Below are 15,302 nucleotides of genomic sequence, written 5' to 3' on the forward strand. Positions count from 1 at the left end.
AAGAGAAGAATAAGCTATTTTTGACATTTCTGAATTTTAAGTATCTTCTCTGCCCAAATATAAGCTACTTGGTGCTTTATTTGTGTCTTTTTATACAGTTAAAACTCTCTTTGTTTAAGGATTGAAGTAGTAACCTTTAAATTAGTGTCTATTTAATAACTAAATCCATCAAACTATAGGCCTACTAAAACGATTTCATTTTCCTTTCTGGTTAATCTAAAGTGCTTAATCTTAAATGTTAACTGTCAAAATAATAGACCCTTTTTCCCTCCATAAGAATAACTTGAATTTCTTACATATTTCCTGTCAATCATTCTATCTAAACTGGGTGTGCATAAATTGTTCCACCACTGTGACTCTCTCTTAACTTAAGTTTGTATGTTTGGACAGTGTTACTCACTTCTACTGTGAAAAGGAAATAAGATCATATTCTGAAATGGATTTATCTTTCTATGCTTATAGTCAGAATATATGTTTAGTGAGGGGAAGATCTGTTACACAGTCAAATAATGAACAACTGTAAAGGTAACTGTTTGAGAAAACAGAATATTATGGAATACATTAATGTGTTAGGGATACAAGTAAAATACCACAGAATTTATGAATCAGTGTTACACATACTTCTTCCTTAGGTGATTTTTTTGCTACTCAGGCCATTACCTTTTGTGTTCACATATTGGTAAAAGCTGCACTTTTTTTTTTTTTTGAGCAAAACGTTTAATAGGCAAGAAAGGAGAAAGGAAGAAGAAAACAGCTCCCTCATACAGAGACAGAGGGAGGGGGAATTCGAACAAAGAGAAAACCCCCCAAAGCTGCACTTTTACTAAAAAATATTATCATTAACTCTTTGTCGTGTATCCTGGCATCCTATAATGTGTATGACTAAATTCATGCATTGACATAAGCAAACACAATGTTTCCTTAATGAAAAGAAGACTTTGGACTGAGAAAAAGCCCACTGACATTGTCAGCCAGTTACTTCAGTGTTAAATTCAAGGTGGTTTGATATTTTTTTGGTGTGTTAAACACAAAAGCCAATATGTAAAAGTCACCAGACTAGTCTAGGTCTTACAATCCAGAGTTATATGGTCTCATTTTAATTTAAAGCACTAAACAAGAAATTATTCACTAAGTTTTAGAGCTGCATTTTAAACAATCCAGCCTTTGAATTTCTAATGTTTTTGTGAAAGCTTCAATAAAAAGCTGTGGTTTGAAGTAAGAACATATTATAGTTTGTAAAACAATTTCCAGTTGGTGTAATGAGAACCCATATAATTGAATTGCTTAACCAATAACATTCATTTTTACTATTATATAATCACCTATGTTCTAAGTAAATTTTTATTAAATACAGTTCCAATACAGATATTAGGAAACTTATTTTATGCTACTGTAATGCTAGAACATTTTGTAAGTGCTCAAATAATTTTGTCAGGGCAATTCCCTTCCACGGGAATTTAAAAATTATTTGTGTCATAGGTGAATGAGAAAATTTTAATAATCCATGAGACAATAACACACACACACACACACACACACACACACACACACGATCTAAAGGTCTTATTCAATATTGCATGCCTTTTATAAAATTAGGCTGATTCTCCTAGATTGTAAACTAGGATATAATTAAATACCAGAGTGAAAAATTTGAGCAGCTACTGGAATTACAAAAATAATAATAAATTAAATAAAAGAATGGTATAAGTCCTGGAAAAATTCAATCTAATGTTACAATTATAAAGATAGCAATGTGAGCATTATATAACACTAATAAGAGTACTATGTAAGTTTTACATAAATAGAACTCAAAATGGAGGCTTAAAATATTCCCCAAATGTAGAATTTACCAGACAAGTAAAGTGATAATTTTTAATTTAAAATATCTGGTCTAATTAATAATAACAACTTGTAACTTTAAATCTAAAAGAGAGCCTAAGTTGGGTCAGCATTGGGTCAGTGTTGCATAGAACCTGACTTTAATTGTGATTTTAAAAAAATCAACAGAAAGCAGTGGTTCTCAAATTCTAGCAGGCATCAGAATTGGGCTTGTTAAAACTCAGATTAGGGTTCAGAGTTTTTATACAGGGGGCCTGTTATATGTTCTGAGAACAGGCATTTTTAACAAGTTCCCAGGTGACACTCAGGCTACTGCTAAGAAGGCCCCATTTTGAGAACCACTTTCTAAAGTACAGCATAGTGTGTTCAGCATTTTCTTTTACAAAGCCTGTCATCACAGTCTCAAAAGACATTTATTGACTCTGGAATCAAGTATTAATGAATTTGGGAATTACATATGAGCACTATCATTTTATAATCACTAAAACATATTGTCTGATAACTATGGATACACAAATAACTTGTCCTGGGATAATATAATTATGTGTCATTATAAATGGTGTTATGTAACTTATAATTGGTTATACAGCAACTATTGCTTTGATGCAAAAAAGTATGTATGTTTTCCTTTTCCTAACTGGTGCTTCCTTAGTCTACTCAGTTCTGAAAGACTTTCCATACTTTAAAGGAAAAAAAAGAAGGTAAATCCACTTCTAGAAAGAACTTACTACTACATCTGTGACATGTAAGTATTTTCTGGTGAAGAGACACCAGCAAGGGCTTGTAGAAATAATCACTTTCATACAGTTTGATATTTAATATTAACCACATCCTAGTCCGCTCCTTGAAAGGATGCTGCTGCTTTACATTCCCTGGACTTCCCCACCAAGTCTCCAACAGCCTGAATTGTAAGAGGTCCCGTACATCATGGATGCTTCAAGGGCAAGGTCTGCTCATTATTCCTCAGTAGCCCCAACAGTTAGAAGAATACCAGTTGCATAGTAGGTACTTAAGAAATGTTGACAGACCTGGACACAAACCTCATGAATAGTACATGCATAATGGATATTTCATGATTTATTCTGAAAGGCATCCTAGTTCTTTCAAATATACAAGTTGCTTTTTCTCAGCAAGTTCATCCCTTGCTGTAAAATAAAAGATGGGCTAGTATAGGTGTTTGTATGTTAAGGCAGATAACTCTGCAAGTGTCCAATTGACCTTAGGCTACTAAGTTTACCCATGTCTATGATACAGGAATTTTAGTAAAAAGGTGTTAATACTAAAACAAATTTTATTGTGTACTTTTTAATAATTTAGATATGACTTTGTACACATAAAATATATGTTTAAAATATGCACATCATCATTGTTACTTGTAATATAAGTTACAGGTTTAGTGAGAATAGAATGGTGGGAGACAAATTTTACTCTGTTATGGCTGCAAGAAGGAGCTTTATAACCCAGTACTAGGACTTCCGAGGCTTAAATCGACCTGTGTATTTCCCCTAAAAATGTCATTACTAATTTCTACTCCTGAAGTATATTAATTTAGATATTATCATTGTTTTTCATCAGCTCTGATAATTATACCCCAAAATATACAAGGGAATTAACTGCATCCATTCAGTGACGACTGCACCATTACAAAGAAAGCATGGGCATAAAACTCCATAACCAAAAAGTTACGAAGAAGTTCCCTCCTTCTCTCACTGATTGGTAACCCAAACATCCAGGAAAAAACAATTGCAGAATATAGGATATGTGACAGGGGTGAAATTGCAATAGCATCATAAGCTCAAATGTCTTGATAAAACTAATTTTTTTCAATATAATATGAAAGACCACTAACGACAAAACACTTGAGTAATAGAAGTCACTCAGAGACGAAAGCAAGAGAGAAAGCAAGCAAGCAAGCAAGCAAGCAAGCAAGAAAGAAAGAGAGAGAAAGAAAGAGAAAGAGAAAGAGAGAAGAGAGAGACGAAGGGAGAAAGGGAGACAAAAAACAGGGAAATAGTAAGAGAAAAAAAAGAATGAGAAAAGAAAAAGTGCTACTGCTCTGCCTCTGTTTTAAATACTGACACCCCATAAACAAATCTGTCCCTAGGATATGATACAGAGGCCTGGAGCCTGTGACCTCCTTTCTGAATCTATCAGGAGACACAGCCCACACCAAAACACCAGGAGTGTTGCTTCTGCCAAATATCCTTTACTAACTTCAAAGAAGAACAGGGAAAGAGCGGTAATGATGCTTAACACGAAAGACTGCCTTTCTGCTTCCTTCCCTTTCCCCATAAACTGAATGAACTGTCGTTATAAGACAACATACTCCTGAGTTAATGTAACTTAAAAATTTACAGCAGGTTGTATGCCTGGAGGCACATTATGGGACCACCTGTAGGCATCTAATTCCAGTGAAAATAATAAATAATTGTGGAGCATTCCTCAGAGTCTAGAGAGAGTGGATAAGAATCGTGTTGCTTGTTCACTCCAACATGGATTCTGTTGTGGAGGAGGATTAGAGAACTGAACTCTCTCCAACAAATGAGTAATCCTTCTCCCCACAAAAGAGTCCGCTAAATGCTACACCAGACACCTGAGTGCCAGATCTATACAGCCATTTTTGTGCACTTTTGATAATCCACCTGCAGAAATTACCACGTGACAATTACTTAATATAGCACGTTGATCCATTTGAGGACTTAAAGAGTAAAGAAAGCTATTTGGTTTGTCTCTCTGTATCCTGTTTGTCTTTTTGAAACTCCTCCTCACATTTTGGCAAAGATAGAGAGTGACAGTAAGAATATCTGTGATATGACTCCAACCACTTATTTGGGAGAAATTAATATGTGTATTTTAGCAATGCCCAGCAACCTTGACCTTTTTTTGACTGGAAAGAAAAAAGAATGTATTACAGAGCTGCTTTTAAAAAAAATAATAATAATAAATAAATAAAAAGAAAGAAAGAAAAGGCCAAAGGATTTGTTATCGTGCTTTTGCCACAAGGTAGGTGGGTTAGTATTTATCCTGTGACTACTCAGAGTATACATGTTGTTTATTTTAGATAGGATAAAATATTCTAAGAGAGTGAAATTTTACATATGTGTGTGTCTATACATATATAACATGAACTTTTATTAAGTAGGTTTCAAAAGATAGTCTAATTTTTGTTCAGTTGGGTTATAAATTACCTATAAACTGTACTAATGTAGTCCTCATCTTATAGTCACTGCAATAAGGTTTGTATTTAAAATCTATGACAACCTTTGTTCATAACAAACACATGGTTTGGAATTAAGAAAACTAGATTGAAACGATCATTTAAGTAAGTAGTGAAGATTGGATGCTGGGTGGTATTCAGGTTGACATTTCCTTTCTATTTGCACTACACGAAGGGTTAATAAGGTTTGCATAACCTTATTCTTTGAAGGCTTTTTGGCAGAGGCAGACTATTGAAGGGTTGCTGCCAAAACAGATTTTAACCCTTTTAATCATACTGTTAATAACCACATTGTACACGGTACACAGCATACTGCACATAAGGCAATATCACTCTGAACACAGTTTGACCTGATACCCAATCAAGGAAAGGTTCCTAGAGACACTTGCCATTTTGGTTGCTATGGTGAGTTTCATATTTTATGGAAACCACGGCTAGATGTCTTAAAATAGACCTTTGCCAAGAAAAACATTGGTCCAGTGGCATATGCTGGCAGAGCCTACCAAGGTTGCTCAAATTCCCTTCCTTTGTTTTTCACTCTCCCCACTGGGGCAACTGCTCCAAGCATCAACCCACTAGTCTGGCAGGCAGAGAATCCAGAAACTTGCTGCTAATTACAATGTTGACAATTCCCAACCTGTTTACTGGCGCCAGCAATCAAACTGCATCCTCTTGAGTGAACCAAAAAGCACTTGCTGGCTTTAGCTTCCTGAGGTTCCAAGCTGGCTATATTAATTACTGTTAACTTAAAACTGTATGTTGTACAGAAGAAGCTTAATTAGCTGGTATGAGGATTAAAATCTATCCTTTACACAATTTAAAACATTTTGTTCTTGGCCAAATTATGTGAATCCATAAAACATTTTTCTTTGGACAAAATATTGATTATTTTAGGTGCGACTTCTCAGTGCCAATTTTTCCACTGGATTATTTTCATTTGAGCATCAAAATAGATTTTAAAGAGCCAATCTATCTGTCTGTCTGTTTATCTACCTACATATCTTGGGATTGTATCTACAACCTTTTTAAAAAACTTGAGAAAAAGAATGAACATAGTTATTTACAGTTATTGTTTATAATTAATAAAATAGGAAAACCTATTAAACAGGATTAAATGGTCAAAAGGATATCAACTTTCTATCTTGATGAATTTGAAACAAAGATAGTTATACCACTTTTTCTAGTGAACCCTCACTGCTATGATAGAGGAATGATTTGGTAGTCATATGGCACATAATGATGTATCTATCAGCGACAGGTTGGATATACAATGGTGGTCCCATAAACTTGTAATACTGTATTCCTACTATGCCTTTTCTATATTTAGATGTGTTTAGATACACAAATACTTACCATTGTGTTACAATGGGCTACATTATTCAGTATAGTAACATGTGGCTGTACAGGTTTCTAGTCTGGAAGCAGTAGGCTGCCATACAGCCTAGGTGTATAGTAGGCTATACTATGTAGGTTTCTGTAAGTACATTCTATGTTGTTCCTACAATGACACAATTGCCTAAGGATGTGTTTCTCAGAATGTATCCTTGTCATTAAGCAACATATGTATAAGGAGCATGCTTCATGATTGATAAGTTGGTTCTCACACCCCTAAATGGTTAGCATTACAAGTCACCCAGATGTGGCAGTGGCAGACCACCATGCAATTTTCATAAATAGCACAACAGAAGTGAACAGGGTTTTGCAAAACTGAGAATTTTACTTTGATTCTGCCCTAATCCAATAGCCGATCTGTCCTTCTTTATTCAACAAGATAGCTTTGAACATTTAAAAAGTGAAGTAAAAGTAAATATAATTTTAAATTGTATATTAAAATGTGACTTTACTTCTGTTATTTGGTATGAGAACATCATGAGGTCACTGTTATTTAACAACGTTACTTTAAATTTTTCATTGAATACACTGCATGACAAATATTTTTGTATCCAATCTTTTAGTCGACATTTGCATTTGGAAGCTTATTAAACTGAGTTGATATACTTGTGATTAACATTTCCCTTGTTTTACTGAAATATTTCCAACTAGGGTAAAAGATCAAGTTATTCCTTTAATTATGATTCATTTTCTGTTTCTACATTAAGATAGCCTATGCCATTTTCCAAGATTTAAAAAATCATTAGTACAAGCACAGTAGAGACCTTTGGAATATGTTGATACATTCACATCTATATATACAATATAAGAATTTTTGAAAAGTTTAGATTAATTGGGTAAAATATCACTGAATAGTATAAAAATAAGAATTATTCTCAGACAATAGGAAGAGCAACGTTGTGAGAAAAACTTCAACATTTAGTGAAGTTTTAGTGTGGTGTATTAGAAAGAAAACACCAAACAAGGACTTAGAAAATGGGTTACTAATATTATCTGGGTGTCCATGGAGAAGTTATTTGGATTCTCTGTGTTGTGAGGACTTCATATGGGAAACATGAGAATTGTATTACATACCAAAGAACTAGATCTGAGATAGAAATTTATAATGACAACTGAATATCATATGAATTTACTATGAGCTTACCAAAGACTTTTGAAATTTTGTATTCCACGTGGATATAGGAAGGTAAAATAATCATATTAAAAGCAAACAAACGATCAGGTGGAAATGTTATGTATTTGGAAATAAGGGCCAAGTTAGACAAACACAAACATGTCAATCTTCTCTGTCTTTATCATGGTTAACTAACAAATAGATTTCCTCTCTAAAATCTAAATCAATTAAGTGAATGGGAAAAACTAAACTCTTGGTATCAGTATTTTATATCAGGAAATACTGTCTTAACAAATCCTCCTAGGTTACTTTATTTCTAGAGCACAAATTCAAGTATCATACATATATTTTCTAATAGAAAAACTGTTAAAAAGGCTGTTTCTTTTAAGCCATGTCCCCCTAGAATTTTCAGAAGTCTCTGTCTTTTCAGACTGATATTCTTTCTTTTACTTGAGAAACATCCAGATTTCTTGCCTTTCTCAATTTTCTACAGATAGGCTAGGCTTATTTTATTCAGAGATTATTTCTATTTTAATTGATTCAAAGTTCTATATCAGAGCATGACTTTGAAAGCAAGAACCTTTGGATACACTTGTCACTCATACTATGAAAGAATCCTTCTACAATGAAAGAATCCTTCTACACAGATAAACTATATAAAATCAATATAGAACACTATGCATCACAACAGGGCAAAGGGTACCATATAACAAACAAGACCTCTTCTAACGTTTTCTAAAATTGATATTTTTTCAAGGTGTACTGGTCCCAGACACCAGGAATTTCATTATTTTTGCTTAATACATCTCCAAAATCTGCACATTCTTCACTACAGTACACATCATTAATACTGTTACTTGGTATCATTGTCCCTTTTCTCTTGTCAAATCCAATTGTTATCTACACAAATCGCCAAATGTAAATGTGAAACTGCCTCAAAAGTTTAACGTCACTCACTATTTTTAATAAACATAGCATTCACAACTAACAGAAACCTGCTTGTTTGTGGTAAAGAATCTCCTTATTTTGACTCTGTTCTAATATATAATATTAAAACAATCTCAAAGCTGTTTTATGGACAACCACATCCAACAACAAAAAGGAACATGAGATATTTTAATAAAAGTGTGAATAAATGACTTCCAAACCTCATACTCCTACCCCCAGATATATATTTGAAGGCAATTACTTTTGAAAACTTTGTAGAACTTTTATTGAACTTATTCTGTTTTTATTTTTTAATTAATATTTTCTCTTTAAATCTCTATTCTTTTTATGCTTGATTCCATGTAGCACACAAATCAAAGTTTTCAATGGACATAATATTTTATACCCATAATTAAACTGAGAATGGATAGCATGTAAACTATCTGATTAAAGCAATAGCTGATAAAGCATATTATTTTAATTTTTAGACAATGAGTGTATTATTTTGTGATTAAAAAGTCAACTTACATTTACTATACATTGAACATCCCAGAGAGTCACACCTTTCAAATAAAATTGTAACTTAGTCTGCTTTCCTAGTAATTTTTTAAAATTAAAAAAAAGTTACACAGATCTTTAGCTTTGAAAACATACCTATCACAGTAATTATTATATTGCATAAAGTATGTTTCTACTGATTACGTCTTAAAACTTTACAAATTCTTACAAATATGTATACATTTAATATTAAATAAAATACATTAGGTAACATTCACACGGACTAAAATTTTCTATTTCAGTAGTAGATTAAACAGCTACTTGGAGTTTCAAAAAGAATACCAGCTTGAAAGCAATGTTCTCATGGATTTTTCCATTATTTAAAAGTTATATCAAATAACCAGAGACAATGTATTTTCCTTCTTGGCAAAGAAGAACTGCACTATTAGTACACAAATTTGAGAATTAAAATTTATGTCTAACATTAAATTAAACTTAAATATATGCAATACAACAATCATTATATATAATAGTGACTGTAAATAATTATGAAAAAATGTAAAATTTATATTAACGTATGCCCCAAAAGGATATCATTGCTTTCACAAAATTCATAAATATTTTGAGCACCTACTATGTGCCAAACACTGGACTAGGTATTTTAAAAGATTAACCATTTTAGAAGAATTAAATATCCTAGACAATTGTTGGTCCTTTTAACAGAATGGAAAAAAACACAGTAATTTTCACGCTCTTCCAAATATTGTAATTGAATTTAATAATATAAACATTTACACAAGGAGTAAACATTTTTAGAGGCCAACTGTTCATGTTCATTCTTTATCGGCTACAATCACATAAATCAACTTTGAATAGAGTTGTTTGTGATTTGGCCTCATTAGGCTAAAATGCTTATGAAGATAGATCTACGGTTTGAGTAGCTTCAAATTTATTATACAGATATACACATGCATGTACTCCCATGCTAACACATTAGAATGAATCTGTAAAGCATTCTTTGGGGGCTTTTTCTCCCCACCAAAACTTCAAATAAAAAATGAAGTATGAAAAAGCAACAAATATTTCCATGTGTTTCATGCTTTAAGAATTTAAGTAAAAATCTTAAAGACCATTTTATTATTTAATATCAAGACAAAATGTTGGTGAATACTTTTTAAAAGCTTCTCTCTTAGTTGTGATATTAATTGGCATGCCATCTTTACATGAAGAATAGAATTCAGACCAAAAAAAAAAAAAAAAAAAGACTTTCTTTGAAATGGAACCCTAAAGATGTAAAAAGGCTTTAAGCGAATCCAAATCTAGCCCTTCTTATGGATGAGACAACTGAAGACCAGGCAAGCTGTGTGACAGGTCCATTGTCATAGTTCACAACAGAATCTGTACTCAAAATCAGATTTTCTAGTCTTATTCCAAAGTTCTTTCTACCACAGGAGAGATTCTCTCTCCTTAAGTATCATGTCATTGAGGGACAAAATGAAATTTGAGATTTCTCCATGTAACGGCCTCAATTCTCTAATTTGCTTTGTTTCAGTAAACACCAAATCCTATATAAATAACAGTTATGAAAAAAAACTACATGAAACTGGATCCATAAAGTAATCATTCTACAACTTTAATTCCTGTGTAGTTATCTGTAAAACAATCCAGGATATTTGCAAGTCTTATCATGATATGTTTCTATTACAAAGGAAAAAATCTTTTTTTCATATCTGCTTCTGATAGAATAGCAGGCATGACATTCATTCATTCATTCATTCATTCATTCATTCATTCTTCTTGGAATACAAAAACTAGCGGACTATTTGGCAGATATATAAAAAACTATTTTAAATGAGTAATTTTTAGTTTATCTTGAGACTTGTTTGAACCAGTTCTTGAAACTGACTACACTAGCTTAGAGAGACAAAAATAGGCTTCAAACAATTAATACTCACTCATGTATTGAATACAAATTTTAAAAACAAAATTGCAAGAAATATCAATTTTCCAATTAAAATGTATCATTTTTATAAAAATAATCTTTTCAGAAAAAGTGTTTCCAAAAAGCACACATTTCATTCAAGTTTACAAATAGACACTACTTTCAAATTATGCAATTATGTCACTATTGTAATATAGTTTGTCAACTTTTTAAAAAGCATATTATGATATAAATTGCATTTGAACTGAAAACATAGTATTAACAGATTCCAGCAATATGTCTTCTTTAGTTTGTAATTTAACTGAATGAGATTCAGTATTGGTTTAATATTAATAAAGGCAATAACCCTTATTTAAAATATTTGAACTGCATGCTTTAGGACTCAGGTTTTTAACATTTGGTTCTAGCTTGATCTACTATATATGTATATATTTTCAAATACTAGGAGTCTCAAAGGGCTTTTCCACAAACAAAGCAAATGAAGGGTTGTCTTTACCCTTGCATATGCATTATAATATTTTAATTGTGTTGAAGATCAGACTGCCTTGCTTAGCTCACATTATTATTAGCCAGGACAACAGAACTCAGAACTCACAAGACATAGTTGGCAATACATTTTTAAGCTGGTCAACGATACAAATATACAGATACACTGATTTTATTGTTAGGCTGCACTCAACAAACTCGACTAATTAATGGGTAATAAACACATTTCAAGAAATTTTAAATTTTATAATATATCTTTTCTGGCTTATGTTTTTTTGGATGAACTGCATTGTTTCCTCAACTAAAATGTTTATTTTATACACTCATGCAAAATGTTTTCTAGACTTAAACATAAGACTTGTAAGTCATGATTTAAAGAATAAGCACTAAGATAAAAATCTGAAAACATTTAAAAAACAAATTGTACTACAAAGCTATTTGCTTAAAATCTATTTAGCATTCGTGTTTATAGTTGTACAGCTATCAATAACTAAATTCAATAGCTAAATGATTTAAAAGTCTTTAAATATTCTGATGTCATTATTACATTTTTTTCTTCTTACTGAAAATACATCCAAAAGAAATTTACTTTTAAATAGTAAGTCTCCTATGCAGAAATACACTACTTTCCAACACTGTAAGAACATCATTCTGTCATTTCTGTAATACAATGGTAGCTGCACCTGTACATATTGACAAGATGGTGAACAACTGTGATGGCCTTATGCTGTCTTTCCTTCTATGCCCTTAGTACTTCTCCTCTGTGCTACATAAAACACAAAAATGTTTCCCAATATACCCATCATCTCTACCTTTGTTGTCTATTTTTATATTTGAATATTTCTCATGACTAATGTGGAATATAAGACAAAAATTGATAATAGGGTTTATGGAATATTCCTTCCAACAAAATGCTACTTCATTGTTTCTTGCCTTTGCTTGGACTTTCACTGGAACCTCTGTTCTGGTTCTAGATTGCCATTGCTCTGACACCAACAGCCGCATCATTCTAGGGCTCACAATGGTCTCGGGGAAAGTTCATGGGGTTGTCATGATGCTCTATGGATCTTTAACCATGAATACCATCACCACTCCCCACAATTCTATTCAAGCAACAACATCAGAACAAGATTCACAAATACAAAGAATAAAATAAGCAAATTTTCTGAAAAATGCAGTTTCGATCAATCTGCTTACTTGGGACCCGGTAGCAAACGACCAGTCAAGCTGATGTTTCTTCTTACACTTATTAATGAATATTATAGTATAAAATTGACCATTTATAGACATTATATAAATTTAAATGGGCAACCTAAAATCTCCCACCTATACATCACAAATTGTGTTCATAAATTCTGAGTATTTAGACAGGCTTTATTAAAGTAAAACTAGTGGATAAAAGTAATTTTCACAATTTGTCTCCCTTCTCCTTTACTGTGCCCTCAGTATTGTCAAATGAACAGCTTAAGCTGAATCTATGTTCCTTTTTTCAGGAAAAATTTCTATCACCTTTGTAAAGCAAAACAAATATTAGAAAAGGCTGCTTACCCTTCTAGTATTAGGACATCAATTGAAAAGCCATCCAAAAATTATGACTACTTAATACTACTTGGATCTAGCACGAAAAGCACAAACAAGCATTTTGTACTTCCTTAATCTTGGCTTTGGACAGTGACAGGGCAAAATCGTAATTGACTAGTGGTGACAGTCAATTGTAATTGACTTTTAAATTATTTTTCTGGAAAGAAAAAAGCTGTCTTGTAACAATAAAAATTACCTCCAGTAATTTCAACTTAATAAAGTTTTAATTTTTCCCACTTTCTTATCTTAAAAGGTCTGATGATGGAACATTTTCACCCCAAACTTAAATAAGAACCAGTTCAGTCAGACTGACACCTAATGGAAGCTTTTATAGGAAAATGATTCTGCAAAGGAAAGAAAGCAATGAGATAAGTATTTAAACAACAACAACAAAAATACTTTGTTAACTATGAGTAGAGATTTCCTTTAGATTTCATCACTAGCATCTGCAATTATTCCACTCTAAACATTATTCTTCTTCGATGAAGCAACAGCAATAAATCTGCACGAAACTAAATAGAATAGTTTATTTTTCAAAAGTTCTTCCTCATCCCCTCAACAAATGCCAGAGTATTACATCTTTGGTTTCTCACAAACTCTGTCACCAGGCCTTCAACTCTCTTTCTTCCTTTCAAATCCTAAACACTTATTATTTAGCCAACCAGCATGAGGCCAACTTTCTAGAGACCACCTGGGAGCTAAAGTATGTAGCTTCTACTTTTCTAATTTCCCAATGAAACAATGCCACCAGTAGACATATTGCATTTTGTTAAATACATAACAAGCACAATATTTAAAAGCCCTAAATCACCAACTGGTGGATCCCTAGAGAAAGAAGGTAATTCATGGAATAATGAAGGAAAGAACGGGAGTTACATATTCTCTTGCTGGTGATAGAATGTCGAATGCAAAGACAGCATCTGTGTTTTCTTTCCTACTTCAACTCATTCTTAAAATGGACTCGCCCCCGGGAGCTTCTGAGAAGGGCTCCACCCGTTCCCTGCAGACAGCAATGTTTTTTGAGCGCAAAAACTGTGAGTATAGATACCCTGGGAGTAATTGTGGGATCAGACAGAATGGGGTGGGATTAGGGGTAGGGAGAGGGTATGTGTGGAGTACCCTTCACTGGGAATCCTAAATATTAGAAGAAAGGCGAAACCCTAGGTGGGAAAGCATGAGAGTGTGCCTGCCTCCTTCAAGACACCTCGGTGTCAGCCTCTCCAGGATTCAAACCACTCTTGTGGGCAAAAGCCCAGTGGGGCACACGCACTTCGTGCCTGGGAAAGGCCCATCCTCCAGGGGGAGAAGGTGTCTGAGTTGCAGGTCAGCTTAGAGCGATCCCAGAGCGACGAGAGGGAGAGCTTCGCAGGCCTCTAAGTTTATTTGATTTTTCTCCTGCAGTTTCCATTTCTCAGGAATTCAGTCTTCGTGCGCAGCCCGTGCACAACCAACGACCACTATGCAAGGAGGAAACCTGGTCTTAGTGTTTGGCCGCGCTAGTGAATTCTTCTGGGCCCCTGGTACGTTCTTGTCTCCAGCACTTTGTCCTTAACACTTTTGAAGCGCCTTGATAGGACGGTCCCAGATGCCTCCACAATAGGGAAAGGCAAACTGCAAAGCTGGCAAAGTTGTGTGGTTCGACGCCGGCGAGAGCTGAGACCTGGAGCACCGGCCCACGCCTTCCACTCTGGGTCATCCTTCCCAGCTCCATCTTGGGCATGCCAACTCCTGCCACGTCCGATTGTCCCCAGAAGTGCCCGGGCATGCTTGAGGGGGTTGGTGGCGGTAGCTTCCTCTTCGCTAGGAGGTGACAAATCCGTGTTGTTTTATCGTCCATTAATATTTTGAAACAAACAAACAAAAACTCGAAGTAGAAGGAGGGAGAGGCTCTCTCTTGCTCCCGTCCCTTCGCAGCTGACCTGAGAGAGGGCACGTGCCTTGAGTTTGTTGGTGTTTGAGACTCGTCCTAAAGGCAGAGGCAGGGAAGACAGCGCTGAAGAGGTGTCCCAAAGAGATTGGACGTCTGAACAGTCACTGCCTGCCCCAACCTCTTTCAGGAAGGTTCCAGGTCTGTGCCACACTGCAACCAATCCGGTTCCCATCCTCTTTCTCCACCCCTTCTCGGAGAATCCGAAAAGAAAATATGCGTTCCTGAGAGACCCGCCACACTTCCGATCTGGAAGTTCCGCGGGGACCCAGCCCCCGGACCCCCGCCCCCTCCCCAGCTCGACCGCCTAGTCTGGTTGCGGAGCGGCGCAGCCGGCCGGGGGTGGGGCTCCGGCACCGCCCCGGGCCCGGGATTCGCG

The 15,302-nt window shown here is 34.5% G+C and overlaps 1 protein-coding gene and 1 long non-coding RNA gene across 2 annotated transcripts in view; both read right to left on the minus strand.

Annotated features, from left to right (window-relative positions):
• LOC104680066 overlaps window positions 1-15,302 on the minus strand; it is a 62,197-nt gene that overhangs the window by 42,632 nt on the left and 4,263 nt on the right. The window lies entirely within an intron of this gene.
• On the minus strand, window positions 14,396-15,160 carry LOC104680065. The gene has a single exon (XM_030936649.1). It carries the CDS (start codon window positions 14,831-14,833, stop codon window positions 14,477-14,479), a length of 357 nt encoding a protein of 118 aa, XP_030792509.1. The 5' UTR covers window positions 14,834-15,160; the 3' UTR covers window positions 14,396-14,476.

This window comes from Rhinopithecus roxellana, chromosome 8, assembly GCF_007565055.1.
Source record: "Rhinopithecus roxellana isolate Shanxi Qingling chromosome 8, ASM756505v1, whole genome shotgun sequence".
Classification (NCBI taxonomy): Eukaryota; Metazoa; Chordata; class Mammalia; order Primates; family Cercopithecidae; genus Rhinopithecus; species Rhinopithecus roxellana.